Genomic DNA, 18604 nt, shown 5'->3' on the forward strand with positions numbered 1-18604 from the left:
TTTTTTTTTTTTTTTGGTACCAGGGATTGAACTTGGGTCCTTGGTGCTTACAAGGCAGGTGGTGGAACCACTGAGCTAAATCCCTGGCCCAGTAACCTTATTTTTTAATAGTTCACCAAATGTTCATCACTGTTCAAATTTCCAATGGACTCCCCTACTCTTCTGTATAGTTTGAGTCAGTATCCGAATAAGGTACACATAATGTTCAAATAAAGTACACATATTGATGTGAACATAAAGTTGAAAAGGTACAGATTGATAAGGGCACCTTTTCAGTACTTCAACATCTTTTTTAAATTAATGGCAATGTTCTTTGTTTATTTGTAATATTTTTCTATTGAAGCACTGTATATTAGCAATTATGATTGATTTAGTCACAAATGGACTCAGAAGGGACAATAGGTGGAAAGTGTTTCCAGCAGTAAATGTCATACGAGATTTAGAAGAAGAGGTAGTAAGATACAAGTATTTAGCTGTATTATTTCTTTGAGGGGATGAAATGGAATAATTATTCCCTTTATGCCCTAGGTTTAGCTCTGTAGATCACCATTAAAAACGTACTGACACCATAAACAGCATGCGATAGTCTCTACACACAAAACCTTGGGAAACTAAGCCTATTCCTACCTAAGCCAGGCCTCCATGTGGGTCCTCCTCTAACACCTGTATTGAAGCAACTTCACAGATCTGTCTGGAGATCTGTTATGCCAGTTGATTTTGCCATACTATATTCACTCTGTCATCTTTGATCATCACCCAAAATGTAAGTCTTTATGTAATCTATACATTTTCTCATTTTTTACCAAAACCACTTTGTGGTTCTCTGTGATCCTCCCTCCAATGATAAACATTCGCTTTCATCTTACACTGTAGGTGTTGCCTTCATCCATGTGTCTTCATGTTTATGGGGATAATCTGACACCTGCCTAACCTCTTAGCTTCTAGACTTAGGCAATTCCAGTGACTTTCACTTGTGTTGTACTTCAGCTACTCTTTAATTACAACATAATGGAGCATTTCATTCACTAAACTGCTCTATCTACAAAATCAAATTTAAATCTACTTTCTCATGCAAATTATCTATATGCTTCTAGCTCTTTATCTATAGTAAATTTATTACACTGTTCTAGGATTTTAAGACTTTCAAGTCCTTTGTATCCTCCATTTTGTTCTTTCACATTCTAAATTAGGCTGGATTCCACAGATGGTTACCTAATTGCTCTTTTATTAGCATCAGCAATCCATTTATCCTTATTTTTCCATTACAGAAACCCAGAGTGTTCCAACAAATGCTATAATTTGCTTTTCAGGCCCTTTAACTCTAGACACCTAGGGATATGGGGAAGGGGATGGGATGTCTAGAATGCATTCAATACAGTAGGCTCCTCAATCTTAAGTCAACCAATAATCCTTTACTCGATTTTAGTCAGATCCATCTCTGGTTTACCTCAAACACTATTTCAAATCTCTGCACTTCTAAATCCTCTAAACTAACTCATTTCTTTTATTCTTAACTGCTGGCTTTCCTTTTTTAACAATTTAGGAAAACCGTGTCTCCTTTAACCTATTCCTTCCCTCCTCCCTTCCTCTTACTCTCAATTTATCTACTGCTATATATCTCTATCTATCTGTCTATATATCGATATATATCTATATCCCATTCCACTTTACAAAAATAACTTTTCCAAATGTACCCTTAACTCCCCAATCTTCCATTTTTTCCCTGAGTCTTCTCATCTACATCTTTTATTTCTCCCTATTCAACTGGTGTTTTTCTTTTAACTTACAAGGATCTCAAGTCTCTACTACCCTTAAAAACAGGAGCCAGAAAAATCTTATCCTTCCTAAAGATACCATACATTCTGAGCTATTTAGATTAAAACACAACTCATGACATTCCTCAACATAAAAAAAAAAAGCTAGGAAATACCAAAAGTACTTCATTTTGTTTTCCTCAAAATTTTGCATCTAGATTTTCAAAATAAGTCTAGGACATCCATATCCACATTTCAGTGTAAAGCATTAGTAAGTAACTTGCATGGCTCACTCTACTCTTTTGCCTGACTTTAAGGGGAGTTTACTACAAATTGTATCTTGAATGGGGCTTAAAAGTGTCAAAATACTTAAAAGTGTCAAATACTGTAACAGAACAACACTCTAAAAGAAAAGTTTGGAGTGGAAAAGGTAGAAAGAGATAACGTATTCTAGTAAAATGCTGTATCAGGAACTCAAGAAAACTTTCTTATAAACAAACAACTAAACTGGTTAAAAACTTTAAAAATTTGTACAAATGATTGTTATACTAATCTCATTTAAAATACTTTCTGATAATTCTGAAAAATATCTGATGATAATAATAGAACATTGCTTCTAACCATTTAAAGGCTATGATGATACAGAATTATTATTTCTTTTCCAGAGGTGTCCCTCTTTTTCAGAGTAAAAATCATTTTGATTTTTAATAAACACAAATCAAAGTATGAGATCAGACTTATTTAATTAAAATTTAGTATTTTAATTATAGATGTATCATTGTTCAGTTCAACCTCAGTAAAGCAGTAAGCCAACACACTAAACTTTCTTTTTTTTTTAATTTAATTTTTTGGTACATTCTAGGTAGACAGTACAGTTACATTCATTACTGGGATCTTGTACCTTTATAAACTTTCTTGATCACATATCTGTTAGTAAAATATATTTCTCCATGTGTGAGTATAAGATACATTCATAAGAACATAAAGTTCTAATATTTTCTTCTCCAAAGAATCTTTTTTATTTAACCAGTGTTTGAGAAACATTACTCTGTACTGTGAAGGAGAATAACTAATACAATATATGGCATAGCTTGATATTAAACACTAAATTTTGAGAAATTAAAACTATTTACATACTAAGGCTTTTTACTAAATAAAAATTCCTATTGCTCTTTACTAGTAATGCCATAAGAAGCATATTATGTTTGATGGTAAGGAAAAGGAAGAAAAAATCATATCTTCTGGATAAATTAAAAATAGAGGTATTGGTTACTACCATATTTCATGATACAGTTATCTTATAAACATTGACTTTAACCATCCTACTGAATTTATCGAAAAAGCTCAAAGAGTTCTATCAGAAATTAGGATTTACCTTTAACTAGAATACTACAAAGCATTACAAGTCTAAAAATCCATCTTATGTTAACATAATAATCTAAGCCAAGGAAGAAAAGATCGAAACTTAGATGTGATGCAAGTACTTAACAAAATGCCAACCTAACATACAAACCTTTATATATGTTAGTGACATATGGTAATTCTGAATTATTGAATTTTAGTTTGTATTTCATTCCAAATAGTAATGTAAATAAAAAAGGACAAAAAAAATGCAACCAATCTCATTCTCTATCTCTTTGAAGGTTATTCAGTAGGCCTACTTTTTTAAAATTAATTTTATTGGTACATTTAATGTATACAATATAATGGCATTCTTGTTAGAAATTTGTACCTTTACATAATCAACGTTGGTTCTTATTTTTCTCCATTCCCCTACCCCCCAACCCCTCCCTCTCTCCCTATCTACAAAGGCTTTGTTTCCATTATTTTTCATTTTTTCATATTAATTCCATTCCTTCTTTCCTTTTCCCCTAGCCCTCCTGTTTCCCCTTCCTCTTTGTCCCTTTTCTTTCTATTTCATATGATCTATTATACCTTTTAGTTCTTATTTAAGAAGGCCTGCTTTTCATTTACTTCTTTCTATCAGTGATGGATCAAAATAAGCATAAGGATTTTCACCTTGCCAAATTCTATTTTCATTATGAAAAGCCCTTAAGACTTCAAGCACTTATAAAGTTAAAGTTATATAGTTGTGGGTTACCTCAGAACTGAAAAGCCTTAATTAGAGAAAGCCCTACAATGAGAAAAGTGTACCTAAGATGTTTTTGAAACCACCTTTTACTTACGTCAACAGGCACCAGAAGGCTCTTGCCAAGATGCTGATTAAAAGAGAGGCACCAGGCTTCAGTGTAACCATTCATGTTAGGCACATACTTCTTTATTGTCTCATCATTCAGTCTCAACCACACACCATCATCATTGTGGATCTATGGGAAAGAAGCAACAAAAACAAGCCATGCCCTCCTTTAACTCCTATGGGGCTAGCAGGGACTCCAAGGTTATAAAGCAGGCAAACATGGATAAAAATGGAGAAAAAAGCAGCAAGGGATGGCTAAATTATCTACAATTTTAATAGGTGCAAAAGCACACAAGATAAAGTGTATGAGGTTTCCGAAAAGAATACAAATATTTCTTCCTTGAAATTTACATTGAATAATCAGAGGTTGCATCACTAAAAAAAAATGTACTATGTACTGTTCGAAGTTAAGGCAACACAAGAAATATATTTAAAAATAGAGTTCAAAAAATCATGAAAAACAATGACACAATTTTCAGTGATTACTTGTATAAGTTTCTGGCTATACATATCTGAATTTTCTTATGTTTCAGTTATGTTTTTATTAATAAAGGAAAATAACTCAAATGTTTGAAACTCAGTGAACACTGCAAAAATATGTGCAGATTCCTCAAACAACTTAAAACAAATTCTAAAAGGAAACTTAGTAATTTATTATTGTACAAAAAATGTAGAAAATTTTTGTGCAACATTTAAGAGCTTCTTTATGAATTACCTCATCAATAAAAGTGATTGTTCCATTGACTTTCACTATGCCAATCTGCTCACTTTGAAGGGACGGGTGGCTCCGAATACGGAGCCCAGCACTGTCCTTGGCCACAAATTTTCGAACCTGAGAAAGGCAAATGATATACAATGAGAAGAAAAACATGGACTAGAAATTTCATGATAGGAAGAAATAAAATTAAACTGCAATACTATAATTCTGAAAGTTTCCAAAATTATTTATAGATCTTTTTTTTTTTTTTTGGAGACAGGTTCTTACTACATAGTTGAGACTGACCTGGAACTCACTCTGTAGCCCAGGCTGGTCTTGAATTCACAGTGATCCTCCTGCCTCGGCCTCCCGAGTTGCTGGGATTACAGGCATGCACCACTATATGCCTGGCTATAGATTGTTTTTCCCAGCAAATAACAATAAATTTATAAGAAAAATATGAAAAGAACTTTCCTAAATATTGAAATGTATCTTACTACAAATATGTAGAAATTTATTAATATATTTCCTTTATAATTTTGAGTACAAATGACAAAAAAAGATAGAAGGTACCTTTTAAAAATGTATGACAGAAATTCCATTACTGATATTTCCTTTTAAAAGCAGTTTATAAAAATTTCTACATGGACTAGTTGGTTGTCAGGAAATTTAACAGCACAAACATTTAAAGTTGCAAACTTTACAGTTAATTTTAGCAGATATTTTAAATGTAAACTTTCAATAACAGAAAATATTCAATAACCATAAATCATTACAGCAATTAGACAAACTAAAAAGTAAAGCTTCTATAATTTGAAGTTTAAATTATTATGAAACACTCTCCAAACTTATTTAGGGATATTTAGAACTCAAATATTGAACCAATTTAAAATAGTAGATGTTTGACAATCTTTTTGAAATATTAATGAAAGAGTTTAAAAATCTTTGATTAATTCATCTTATGATTTCATTCTATTTTAACCTTATTTGGTTGAGGTTCAGCCTTTGGCTTGACCAGCTGAGTTCCTGGTGGAATCATTCCTTTTGGTGGGTCTTTTACTTTTACTTCGAGGCCAGCATCTGTAAGAAAAGAAAACTGTAACATTTGATAAAAAAAAGTGAAGATCTTTAAAGTCAGCTTTATAAATACTCATAAGCTATTTTAAACACTTAAAATAAATATCTGAATTCTGTCCTCTTAAAGTGACTGGTATTTAAAAGGGTAAAAAAGAGAAATATTTGAAAAATGGTACGGAGATTTAAAAGGGTAAGCTTCTGGGTTTTCCTCAGGGTTTCTAGCAAGAGGGGCTTTCCATCCCCTCTTTAGTTGGAATGCATGAAATGATTAAAAAATTCAAAATATAATAAAAAATTCAATAATATAATGAAAAAATCCTTGTTATTAAATATTATCTAACAGCATCAAGATCATAGTATAGAAGCCGGGCATGGTGAAGCACGCCTGTAATCCCAGCACTCCGGAGACTGAGGCAGGAGGATCACTGTGAATTGAGACCAGCCTGGGATACATAGTGATAGTCCAGGTCAGTCTCAACTACATAGCGAGACCCTGTCTCAAAAAAAAAAAAGCAAAGATCACAGTATAAGTAATAGCTCATTACCTATACCAAAATCACCTGTATGACTAACAAGCAGCCCAGCACACATGATGGAAGGACAGATAGGCAGGCAGTATAATGCAACATCGTGGTTAAAAGCAGAGTTTTCTCATGCTAGATTGCCTGGATGCCCTAACATCAGCCAGTATTGCATGGTTCTATGCCTAAAATTCTCATCTATGAACTAGAAACAGCAATAGCACCTACCTCAATGTGCTAAAGAGACTTAAACCAAACTTAAAATGTGTGAAGTATACGCAGAAAAAATGTGCACATATTATATACTCAACAAATCTTAGCTATTACTCTTATTGTCAGTCTAATGAGCTGACCTCCACAGTCAAGCAAGGTCCCAGTCTATGACAATTTGGCAGAAAACTGAGTTAGAAAAGTAGGGAAGCTGAATAGGGAATAAAATGAATGATTCTAAGTAAATATGAATCTTTCTTTAGCTTTACTCTGGGAAACAAATCAGTTTCTTTTACTCTAGTAAGATAATTAAAAATCTCTACCTACCTACTGCAATTTTGCTAGTACTTACTTTAAGTCATCTAATTCAATGTAAAGACAATAAAATAGTTGTATTGTTTAAGGAATAGTGACAATTAAAAATCTGTACATATTCAGTACAGAAGCAATTTTTTTTTTTTGAGTACTTCTGGTATACAGCTGAACCAATGGATATGGAACCACGAATAGAAGAGTGACTCTACTACTATCTGAAGCCTATTACCCTCTTTTCCACAGGTAAGAGGTCCTATAATAAGGTTTAAACAAAAACAGATTCTTCAGAGCTTTTCAGAATCTCTTAATACATTAATGGAGACTGTGTGAATGACTAAAGCAAATAATAGGGGTTTTCCAAATCTATAATTCACATTGAAAAATATATTTATTTATATTTATATTTTGCCCTTATTATATACAGAGTTTAAAAATAAAGACTTAATGCCCAAAAGAAAATCAATATGCGCTTCAAAGTTAATGGAAAAGAAAGTTCACATGTTCAGTGATATTTACGGAGCAGCCATTATATGCCAGGCACTGATCTGGACTGGCACAACTATGGATGAATAATATGGCCTCTGCTCACAGTGAAGAGAGGGAGACAGGTATATCATGAGGGGGATATGGGATATACAGTGTAATACAGCAGTATGAAGGACATCGTATCTCAATGGTCACATTGGGAAGGGAGGGAAGCCATGAAAGCCGCAATGACTGACCTGACACCATATGTTATGATAAATGTTAAGATCGTAGGAATGCACTAATTACATACCCATTATGGAGAAAAGGAAGCAAAAACAAGGGTATGAAACCTATTCACATGTACCACACAAGTCAAAGGGCAAACTTAGAACACTTGGATGGTTTCAATTATAGTTCTTTGGAATACGTAAGTTATAACTGACATATACCTATTTCAATGCCATCAATGGTAACATGAATAGTGTAAAGTCCAATTGCCCCTGGAGTCCAATTTGCACAGTAAGTGCCATCATTATTGACACGTATCAGCATATTCTCACTGGGTCTGAAAGAAATAAGATGGACATTAGAAAACTTTCTTTTGATTGAATACTGAGATCATTATGATATTTTAGCAAACATTTAATTTTTTGTATTTTCATACTACATGGCAGTCCTACTGCCCTATCAAAAGATGTTTCCCTACTCCTAAATAATTAGGTTCTTTCTCACTTCAAAACTCCACCAATCCCTCTTCCTTACTTTCAGCTGATCATGACCTCATCTTTTTCTTCTGTGAGGAAACAAGAAATCAGATACAACCTCCAAGTTGCAATCACATTATGAAACTTACTTTCTCTTACCTTCTCTCCAGTCACACTAGAAGCATTCTGGATCTTATTAAAAGTCACTGCCTCCACTTGAGCTATGACATTTCCACCTAAGGTTACCTTGTTCTTTCTCATATATCATGAGTTTCTCTCACTCTACTGGATCATTTCTATTAGCATAAAACTAATTCCACAATCTCATCTTCACAAACACTTGCTCTTGATATTATATTCCTAATTAGGTCTCATCTCTCTTCTCCCACTAAATCAAAACTTATCTAAAGAATTGTCCCTAAAATAGCAGTTTTGTTTTGTTTTTTCATTTCTACTTCTCTTCTACAATTTATTAGGCTTCTGTGCCCAACACTGTTATAACTGCTGATTTCTCCAAATTTAATGGTCATTTCTTTCTCCTCAGCAATCTCAAAGAAGCGCCTGATACCTGACAACTCCTACTTCTTTGAAATTCTTCTTGCTTCAGTGACTTTCTCCAGGCTTTTTTCTTACACTGGCCATTGTTAGTGGAGTTTTTTTTTGGCGGGGGGTCCTCTCCTTGACCATCTTTAATTTATGGAATGTTCCAGGACTTGAGTCTAGGTCTTAATTTGACTTTCTATATCATCTTTTTTAATTTGACCATTCATCCATTCATCAGTGTTAAATACCATATACCATGGCTCCAAATGAATTTCAAATTATTTCCAGTTGATTAGAGAAGGTGTCTTGGCATCCCAATTTTAACAGATTCAAAGAAAAAAACTCTTACTACCTATTTACCCATATAAACCTTGAAAAACAAACTGGAACAGAAGAACATATGCTCACTTCTTAGATATCTAGATCCTCATAAAAATCATGATTATCTATACCAGGGCTCAGTAAACATTTCTATTACAATATTTTAGTCTATAGGTCAAAAAGTCTTAGTCGTAATTACTTAACTCTACCATTATAGTGTAAGAGTAGCCATAACAACACATAAAGACAAGTGAGGTTGTATTCTAATAGAATTTTATTATGAAAACAAAAACGAAGCTAGATTTGGTCTATGGGCCAAAGTTGATCAACACCTGAACTATACTGTAGCTAAAGCCAAAGAAAATCCATGAATATTCTTGATTTTTCTTGCCAACAAGGCCTGTTTGTTGCTCCTTCTAGGTATATCCCAAATATATCTAAATATTTTACATTCCGCCTCTAGTCCAAGACACATAATAGTCTCTAACTCATCTCTGTATTTTTGCTCCCCTATAATTCACCTTCAGAGAGTAGACAGAATAATCTTTAAAAAACTAGAAACTAAACTAAGCTATATAATTCTGTTTAGAATTCTCCAAATAAATTTGTTAGCAATAAAATTCAAAATTTTTAAAAAGGACCTTATCTACTTTCTGACCTAACCTTCAACTCTCCTAACCTCCTCCCTGTTCTCCAGCCTGACTATCTCTCTTTCTATTCCTCAATCAAGCTCCACTAATCCCAGGTTTTGTTTGCCTAGAATGAATTTTCCCAAACCTTTTCATGGCCAATCATCATCTAGCTCTCCAGGTGAATAACACCACATCAAATAGCCCTCTGCTGTCATGTGTTACTTTGGTAATCTGCGCCATCCCCAACATTGTCTATTAAATAACCTCACTTTTTACTGTTTTATTTTCTTACAGTTTGTTTCTCCAAAAGAATGAGCAGTACATTTGTGCTGCTCTTAAATGTGCCCATGTCCTGTACTTTCCACATAGCTCAACAAGGAATTTAAATGAATACATGAATCTACTTAGACAAGAGACTATTTTAATTAGGCTTAAAATCTCCAAAGTATATAAAAATTTACTTACTAGCAAATAGTTAATTTATTCTTAACAAGCTAAAAATTTATATTATTGACATTGTTTTATATATATCATATGTGTTAATAGAGTAAAAATTTTGTAACTATAATTAAGTCAAAGATTTTACTTTCTTATTATCAAAGATACACTTTTAATATTTAGCATTTTTAACAGAAAATTTTCTAGACTGTTGGTTAAAAGTGAACTTTGCATACAAACCAGAATAAAGTTAAAATAACCTGCTATTTCCTTCCTTCCTTCCTTTTCTTCTTCTTTCCTCCCCTCCCTCCTTCCTTTGCTCCCTCCCTTCCTACCCCTCCTTTTTTTTTTCTTTTGTACTGGGGATCAAACTCAGGACCTTGCACTTGCAAGGTAGGCAGTGGAACCACTGAGCTAAATCCCTGGCCCGTAACCTGTTATTTCTAATGAAGTCATCTGTGATGTGCAATACATTGAGACCTATTAATAAATAATTCTTTCTCACTCATTTCAGAGATGTTCTTAAATTCTATGAATGTGATCTCTCTAAAGCACCACACTTCTAAAAAAGCATCCCTGGGCCGGGGATTTAGCTCAGTGGCACGTGCCTGCCTTGCAAACACAAGGTCCTGATTTCAATCCCTGATACCATACACACACATAAAATAAATAAATTGTAAGAAAATAAAAAGCATCCTTTTAAAAAGTACTTCTTAACAACCAAAGGAAATACTAATCCAAATGTCTGCTTAAATTTGGAGTTAACAGAATTACTCAGTGGCTCGAAAATTAAGATGGAACCAAATATAAGTATGATACACACTAAAATCTTTCCAGAACTCTTTGGGGAAGGAGAAAAGAATAATTATAAAATAGTAAACAATCAAACAGAAAAAAACAACCCTAGACAAGCTGTTTTATACCTTTTTTGATCTTAGCTTTTCCTTTTTAGCACAATATTATGTGTATTATGCCAGTACTACAGTTGAAAATATATATCTACTAGCAAATTTACACATTACTATACGTGGAAAATCACTGTTAAAATGTTAAAAATTATTTATTGAAAATAAAGTTGGAATGTACAATGAGTTTAGTTGAAAGCAGTGTACAATACATGTTTTAGCTCTACTTTCACAAAGTAATCCTTACCTCTTAGGAGTTGGTGATGCAAAACGCAGTTCTTCAAATGAGTAATTTTCATAAACCTTTGAGAAAGAGATCAGCACAACAATAAAATTACAAATATTCTAAAGCAGTAGAATGATAAAACATTCAATTACTGGTGTTGAGACAACTGCTTATCCATTCAAGAGAAAAATAAAAATTCAATTACTCACGTTACACTATTTCCAAACATTAAGTTTCAGGTATGTTAAATACCACAAAATACTGAAAAAAAAAATACCAGAAAACAAACTAAAAAAATTTAGGAGAAAAAAAATAGTATGTTTTGAGTACATAAAAATTATAAATTTCTACAAAACAAAGACATAGAAAAAAGCCTTCACCTGGCAGAAGGAGATATGTAATTCACATACCCAAATAGGATATGAATCCATAATAAAAAGTGAATCAATACAAAAGAGAGAAACATGACAAAAGTGAATAAAGCCAATTCACTGAAGAAATCTGAAATACCAGTAAGAATGGAAAATTTAACTAAACTGGGAATTAAGAAAATATGAATTAAAACAACAAAACAAACGTATTACAGTCACCAAAATATATTGGTAAGAACCAAGTGCCCAATGGGCATGATGGCACGTGCCCCTAACTCCAGCTACTAGGTAGGCCAAAGGAGAAATATTGCTTGAGCCCAGGAGGACAGTCTCAGCAGTATATTGAGATTTGAGCTAAAAAAACAATGAAAAAAACCCAACCAAGTGTAGTAAGAACATGCAGTATATATTATTTTCAGACAATGGTGGTGTGAATGTAAATTTTATATTTATTTTTTTATTTTTATTTTTTTGGTACCATGGATTGAACTCGGGTCCTTGCTCTTGCAAGGCAGGCCATCAAACCACTGAGCTAAGTCCCCGGCAGTAAATTTTATATTTAATATAGTTGAAGACATGCTTGCCCTTCTAGTTATATATAGTAGAGAAACTCTTGCTCAAAGGAGACAAATACAAGGATGTTTAAGAACAGTTTATACTGCGTCCACTGATAGCAAAATGGATGCATTATGGAACAGTATCCAATGAATACTTTAAAGCAGTTAAAGTGAATAAACTACAACTGAAGTAAAAAATAACATTGAACATCCTAATGGGATAAATAACAATGTGAAATACGAAGAAAAGGGCTAAAGGTGTAGGGCAAATGGGAAGGGTAGGGGAAGGGGAATAAGGGAAAAGAAAAAAATGTGAGAAAATGAAAAAATGGAATTAAAGTGTTTGTTACTGGGGAGGGGAGGAGGGGATGAAGGGAGGGTAGGGGCAAGGGAAAAAATGAGAACCAAGACCTGTCACATAAAGGTACAAGATCCCAGTCATGAATGTAACTGTACTGTACACCTAGAATGTACCAATAAACTCAATTTAAAAAAAACAACACTGAACAAAAACACTGGCAAAAGAACGTAAAATTTGATGGAATTTTATGAGTTATTGAAAAGCATACAGGACAACAAAATAAACTATTTGGGAATAAATATATGTTCAGGAAAATGTATGTGTGTGTGTGTGTATACATGTGTATGCACATGTGAGTGTGTATGAGAGAAAATCATTACCCTCAATATAGTGGTTACTTCTAAGCAAGGGGTAAGAATGGATTTGGGAAAGGGCTTGTATACAGATTTATTTGTACCTGTAAAATTCTGTTTCTCAATAAAAATAGCAAAAAAAAAAAAAAGCTGAAATAATTATGGTAAAATGTACAGACAAAAATGGGCTAAAAATATATTAAACTTGGTACATTGTTCCAGACATTTGTGTATGTCTGCAATACTACCAAGTTAATCATTACTTCAGATCAAGATCTACAACATCTCATCCACTTCTGACTTGTTTATAAATCAAAACACACCTGTTCACAAAGCTCTTCCTTTGTCACCCTTTCTATTATGAATGTGATTTAGCAATTTCTAGCTTCTTTCACCTATACAAAAGTTGTACATGAGAAAAGTACAGTTTAAGGTTGAGTGTGTACAAAAGAAGTTAATACCTGGATACCAGTACAAAGTGTTTTCTACTGCACCACTTTCCCTCAAATACATATTATAACATTTATCAGTGAAAGTAAAAGTCACATCCCAGTTTTTCACAACATTTAGTCACACAGTATGTGTGAATAGCTGATATAAGAAAATCTGCTTTCCTGCAGCATGAATGAACATATAAAAGACAGCTGGAAATGGCATTTTATAACTGCTCTTGTGCCACTTAGAACATTTTTGAATCCTGCACCCAGTTTTGCTAATTAGATTTTCAAAAGAAATTATAGGAACTTAAGCATGTACATAGAAAACTAGAAAGATTAAGGAGACCTGAAACTAAGCCCTATAAATATAAGTTGAATGCCACAGACCTGTGATATTACTCAGATTTTTCTCTGAAATCGGGATGTTAGTTTTCTACCTCATTATCTCCTATTATATCTGTTCTTTTTTTTTGTTACCGGGGATTGAACTTGGGTCCTTGCACTTGCAAGGCAGGCCACTGAACGGCTGAGCTAAATCCCCTGCCCCTAGTATATCTGTTCTTAAGGCTTCCATTCCCTCACACTGCCTTCTCCTCAACTTTCTCTGTATCTTCTTTCCAAATCTACTTAAGTTCCACTGTTTTTCTTTAAGCACTATATGCTAAATTCTTGTCTGTTCTTTTGTTGAACTACATATAGCATAATTCAAAACTACATCAATCAAATTATTATTTTTCACATGCTCATATGACTCATACTTCACCATTAATATTTGATATCCAATTTCAACTCACTCAAGGATGTCTGGATAAATCTTTTCTGGTTAGTCGTCTTCATTCTCCATAATGACTATTTTATATTTTCTTTTTTCAAAATCTTGATCCTAAGATTCATCACTCCTGTCTCTAACTTAAAACATGAAGTTATTTTAAATGGTTCTATTAGCTTTACTATGTATGTGTGGGTATGTATGTATGTATGTATGTTTATGCATATATGTATATATATCTGCATCTGTATTGTTTTCTCTTTCCTATGGACTAGAAAGGATCTCTCCTATTTAAGGCCAATCCTTCAACCTGGGATTTATATACAATTTTTTTAATCTCTCAAAATCTCTATTTTTTTCCCATTCTGTCAACTGTCTTCCTCATCAGTTGTCAAAAATGTAGAAGTCTCTTTACATCGGACTCCAAACTCCAACGCCTTCACTCAAATGTATCTCCTGTGGTTCACTGCAGAGCCAAACATCTTGAAAGACTTATGTACAATCACGTCTCCAGATATTCTGACTTCCCCTTCATTGAGTTATTCATCAACTGAGCCTAAAACCTCTCTTACTTCTAAGCAAGATCAGTGATAAATTATTGCTAGAGCCTTTTCAAACCTTTATTTATGAAGAAAACATTTGTAACACTTCCAAAACTACTGTTTGACTTTCAAGATATGTCATAAGGGAGCCGGGGGAAGTAGCTTCCCTATCATACATTAGCTACCAAGTTTTACTGATTCTGCAACTTAAATATCTTGACTATTCTGGTAACTTACTAGTCAAAACAACTGGCATATTTCAGTTTAAGGCAACAGTCTCCTAAAGGAGACTTCATCTTCTGACCAATTGCACTGTCTGTATTCCACCATAATCACTATAAAACACCAACCTAATCATGCCTCAACTAGAAAACCACAATAGTTTACCACTTCTATAGAAAAACATCAAAATTCCCAACTTTAGTTTCAAATAATGACCATCTTGCTAATTCTGGCTAATAGCCAAAAAGGCTCCAGGACGTTTTTTTTTTTTTTTTTTAATCTATCTAAAGGCATCAGAGAACTAAAAAGCCTGATGAAGTAGGAGGCCTAAAAAGATGCACCTGGCATTTGGGAGGACCTAAAAATTGAAGTGGGCTTAGGTAAATCCTAAAGAGCTATAATCTAGCAGTAGTAGTAGACTGAAAGTAGCTAAGTACTTTTGCGGGGACTGAGATCCAATTTTAATTAGCAACAACCATGCCTTGGATAAAACTCATCGGCTATGACACTGCCACTCTGCAAAGCTTAAATCCAGTTTTAATTCACCTCAAAATCTGACTGTTTTAACTTGTTTTAGAACTGGTGATTCCCTCTACTTAACCAAAAATCAATGAAAAGTCCTCCCTGGCAGAAGGTAACATTGTCTTTAAAAATAGGCTGCAAAATTTACAAGTATCATCAGTTCTCTAGCTCTTTGTATCTGCACTTGAATCAATTAAATGTTTGTTAAATGAGTGATGAAAAATATTTTTGATAAGTAAAAACCAATTACCTTCATCATTGTTATAGCAATGTATCTAGCCTCCTTCACTATCATTGGTTCATAGGAAACATCCAGCTTTGGTGAAGCCAGCCCACCAAAAGTCAAGTCAGTATTAGAAGATGCTGATGTTACCGCAGGACTACCAGGAATCCTTTGAGGTTTCTTTGCTTGTTCTTGTTGTAAAGATGATTTTTTCTGGGAAACAGGGACAGCTTTCACTTCCACCTTAAAATGAAATTTTAAAAATCAAATGCCATTATTATATAATATAATTGTCTTGGACACATTAAAGGAAGCAATTTACAATTATAGACTCACAATTATATAGATGTTATATTAGTTGGTCTAACTCAGTCAATCCACTCTAACCTCCTCCTCCTTTTCCTTCTCAACACCCCAGTACGAGGGATTGAACTCAGGATCTCACATATGCAAGTGTACAACCAAGCTGCATCAGCAGCAATGGCTCAATTTCTTCAAGTAGTTTTCATTTACTTACTCCACTGCATAAATTCACACAGACACTTTTAGTCACACTAAAATATTGAAAATACAAACTGTCTTATAAAAATACTTTCCAGGAATTACAGCAAATGTATTGTTTGGTTTACACATTGGTCAAAAAACCCAACCACACTCTTGACCTCCTAGGCATCCGAATGAATATCATGTTAGCTTTTCATCAGGAAACATTTTGTACTTCACTAAGTTTTTGCTTTGATACTCCTTTTTTTTTTGAGACAGGGTCTCACATTGTAGTTCAAGCTAGCCTTGAGCTCACTATGCAGCTCAGGTTGGCCTAGAACTTGTAGTGATTCTCCTGCCTCAGCTTTTCAAGTACTGAGATTACAGGCATGTGCCACTACTCCCAGCTGTCAATACTTTTTTGAGGCTGGCAAGAACAGGCAGTTTAACAATAGCATCTTTGCAGAAACAGAAAAGGTGGTCCTGCAGAATGTCTTTAATAATTATTGTTCTTATTAATAAGATTATTCTGTGGAATCAGTAGTCTGAGTCTCTCATTGGCTGCATAAATTAAGTACAGCTGACAAATATGTCCCACTGAAGAACCAGTCTCTTCAACTAGTTACAAGAGATCAGTATTTGGACTGATACAATACCCTGAGAATATTAAAAATCACATTCTTATATTTAAAAATTGGCAGTCTAAAGCTATATGGTTAAAATTCCTCAGCCAGTTTATACATATTTGCTATAATTAAAAGCTTTGTACTTTAAATGTAATTAAAGAATAAAGCAACTACTCTCTAATTTTAAGACATTTAATTATAAAGAAGAGATCCTTTCGTACATATTGTTTTGACTTAATTTTTCTTTAAGCAATTATTTTTTGGGTAAATTAGTGTTACTGGCCCACCAAATCATTTTATATTCTTAGAATACTGAGATATTAAAGAGAATAAATCTGCTTTTTAAAATAAATTGTGATTATTCTTTTATTTCCCACATGACTATTTAGTTCATAAGTAATATTTTCTTGGAAAAATCATATGCTAGGTAAAGAAAAATACTATCCATTACAACATTAGTTACAAATCAGCTTTTATGCTTCAAATGATTAGCCTATACTACATAAGTATTTTAACAATTTCTGTTAGGTTCAAAATGCTCCAAATACTTCATATGCTATCTATTAGACTGAAAGTAAAAAATAGATGAAATTTTTTCAGTTAATATGCTATCAATAAATTTAAAATTAATAGGTACATAAACCACTTCTAGATATTATTTATAACTTTCTAGATATAGTTTCTAAATTAGAGATAAATCTGATATAGATTTAGAGCACACTAAATTAGAGGCCTAAGGGCAAAGAAGAAAGGATAAGCAAAGTTAATATATAGAAGAAAAGAAAAAGAATGGAGGGAGAGAGCAGACAAAGAGAGGAAAAGAAAGGAGAGAAAGGAAAGAATGATGGATCATTTGGTTAAAAAAAAGAAATCAAATATGGGGAGAAAAAAGATAAAGCAAAAAAATCTAACTTTGAAATGCATGATGTAAACAATCCAGATAACAAAATGAAGATAAAAAAAAATGTACAAAGGAGGAAATACAAAAAAATAAAATACAGCTAAAGAAATATTCTGAGCACAATATAAATATTTTTAAAATCAAATGTCATGCTAACTTGGAAAATAGTATTATAATATAGTAACCTATAGAAAGAACCTAATTTTAAAAGTTTAAAGAATGGATTTAATAATCCCTGCATACACTCAAGTGAATACACCATATGCAATACACAGCCCCGCAACACATTAATGTGTTTTGTATTGTGATCAATTCTGTCTGTGGGGTCATTTTTTTTTTTTCTGTTATCACTACCAGGATTATTTCATTCTCTATTCAGTTTTTTCCCTGTATATATTTTGTGGCACTTTTTGCATTCCATAGCATAATTCAGAGTGGGGATGAAATCACTTTGGTGGGATCTGCCTTGAGAAGTAAAACAGAAGAGAAATATATAGTATATCGTATAGCATAGTGTGTTATTCTAAATGCGTATAACATATTGTATGTACTTAAGAGTGTGTAGTACCCTATCGTTTATTTGTATATTTGAGTCATTATGAAAATTATTACTATGTATCACAGTTACAAATGAAAGACAGTTTAAAAAAAAAGGAAGACACTGCTTAAGAGTGACTTTAATTTAGTACCAAGGCCAAATTCTTTTCAATATAGTTTTAGTGTTAAACCATGTAAAAAATGCATTATTTTTAACTGAGTTAGGTAAGAAGTTATATTTTTTTTCAGCTTTAATTGAGTTTATTGGTACATTTTAGGGATACTGTACAGTTACATTCATTGTTGGGATCTTGTACCTCTCTACATGACAAGTCTTGGTTCTCATTTTTTCCCCTTACCTCTGCCCCCGCTTCACCCCTCCTCCCCTCCCCATCTACAAACACTTTATTTTCATCTTTTCATTCTCTCACATTTTTTCTTTTCCCTTTTTACTCTTCCCCTACCCATCCCACCTTCCCTACACCTTTAGCTCCTTTCTTCCCATTTCTAAATGCAATAATCTTATTAGAGTCTTATGCATTGTTGCAGATTATTCACACCAGGGAAACTATTCGGTATTTACACATGTGTGACTTATTTATTTCACTTAGGAGTATATCTTCAATATGTATCCATTTTCCTATGAATGAATCTATTTTCTCATTCTTTATGGCTGAGTAATATTCCATTTTATAGAAAAACCACATCTTCTTTATCCAGTTTCCAACGGATGGGCAAATGGGCTGTTTCCA

General features: G+C 33.2%; 1 protein-coding gene across 1 annotated transcript in view; it reads right to left on the bottom strand.

Moving 5' to 3' along the window:
- Positions 1 to 18604, bottom strand: part of Mycbp2 (MYC binding protein 2) — a gene marked incomplete at its 5' end in the record, with an annotated part of 279711 nt that overhangs the window by 89192 nt on the left and 171915 nt on the right. The window contains 6 exons of the mRNA XM_033760909.1: positions 3941 to 4081; positions 4667 to 4783; positions 5631 to 5728; positions 7689 to 7804; positions 11030 to 11085; positions 15333 to 15548. Of these exons, the coding sequence (XP_033616800.1) occupies positions 3941 to 4081; positions 4667 to 4783; positions 5631 to 5728; positions 7689 to 7804; positions 11030 to 11085; positions 15333 to 15548 (744 nt within the window). The remainder of the gene's footprint in view (positions 1 to 3940; positions 4082 to 4666; positions 4784 to 5630; positions 5729 to 7688; positions 7805 to 11029; positions 11086 to 15332; positions 15549 to 18604) is intronic.

This window comes from Fukomys damarensis, unplaced genomic scaffold (assembly GCF_012274545.1).
Source record: "Fukomys damarensis isolate Sample0158 unplaced genomic scaffold, DMR_v1.0_HiC HiC_scaffold_6, whole genome shotgun sequence".
In the NCBI taxonomy this organism is placed as follows: Eukaryota; Metazoa; Chordata; class Mammalia; order Rodentia; family Bathyergidae; genus Fukomys; species Fukomys damarensis.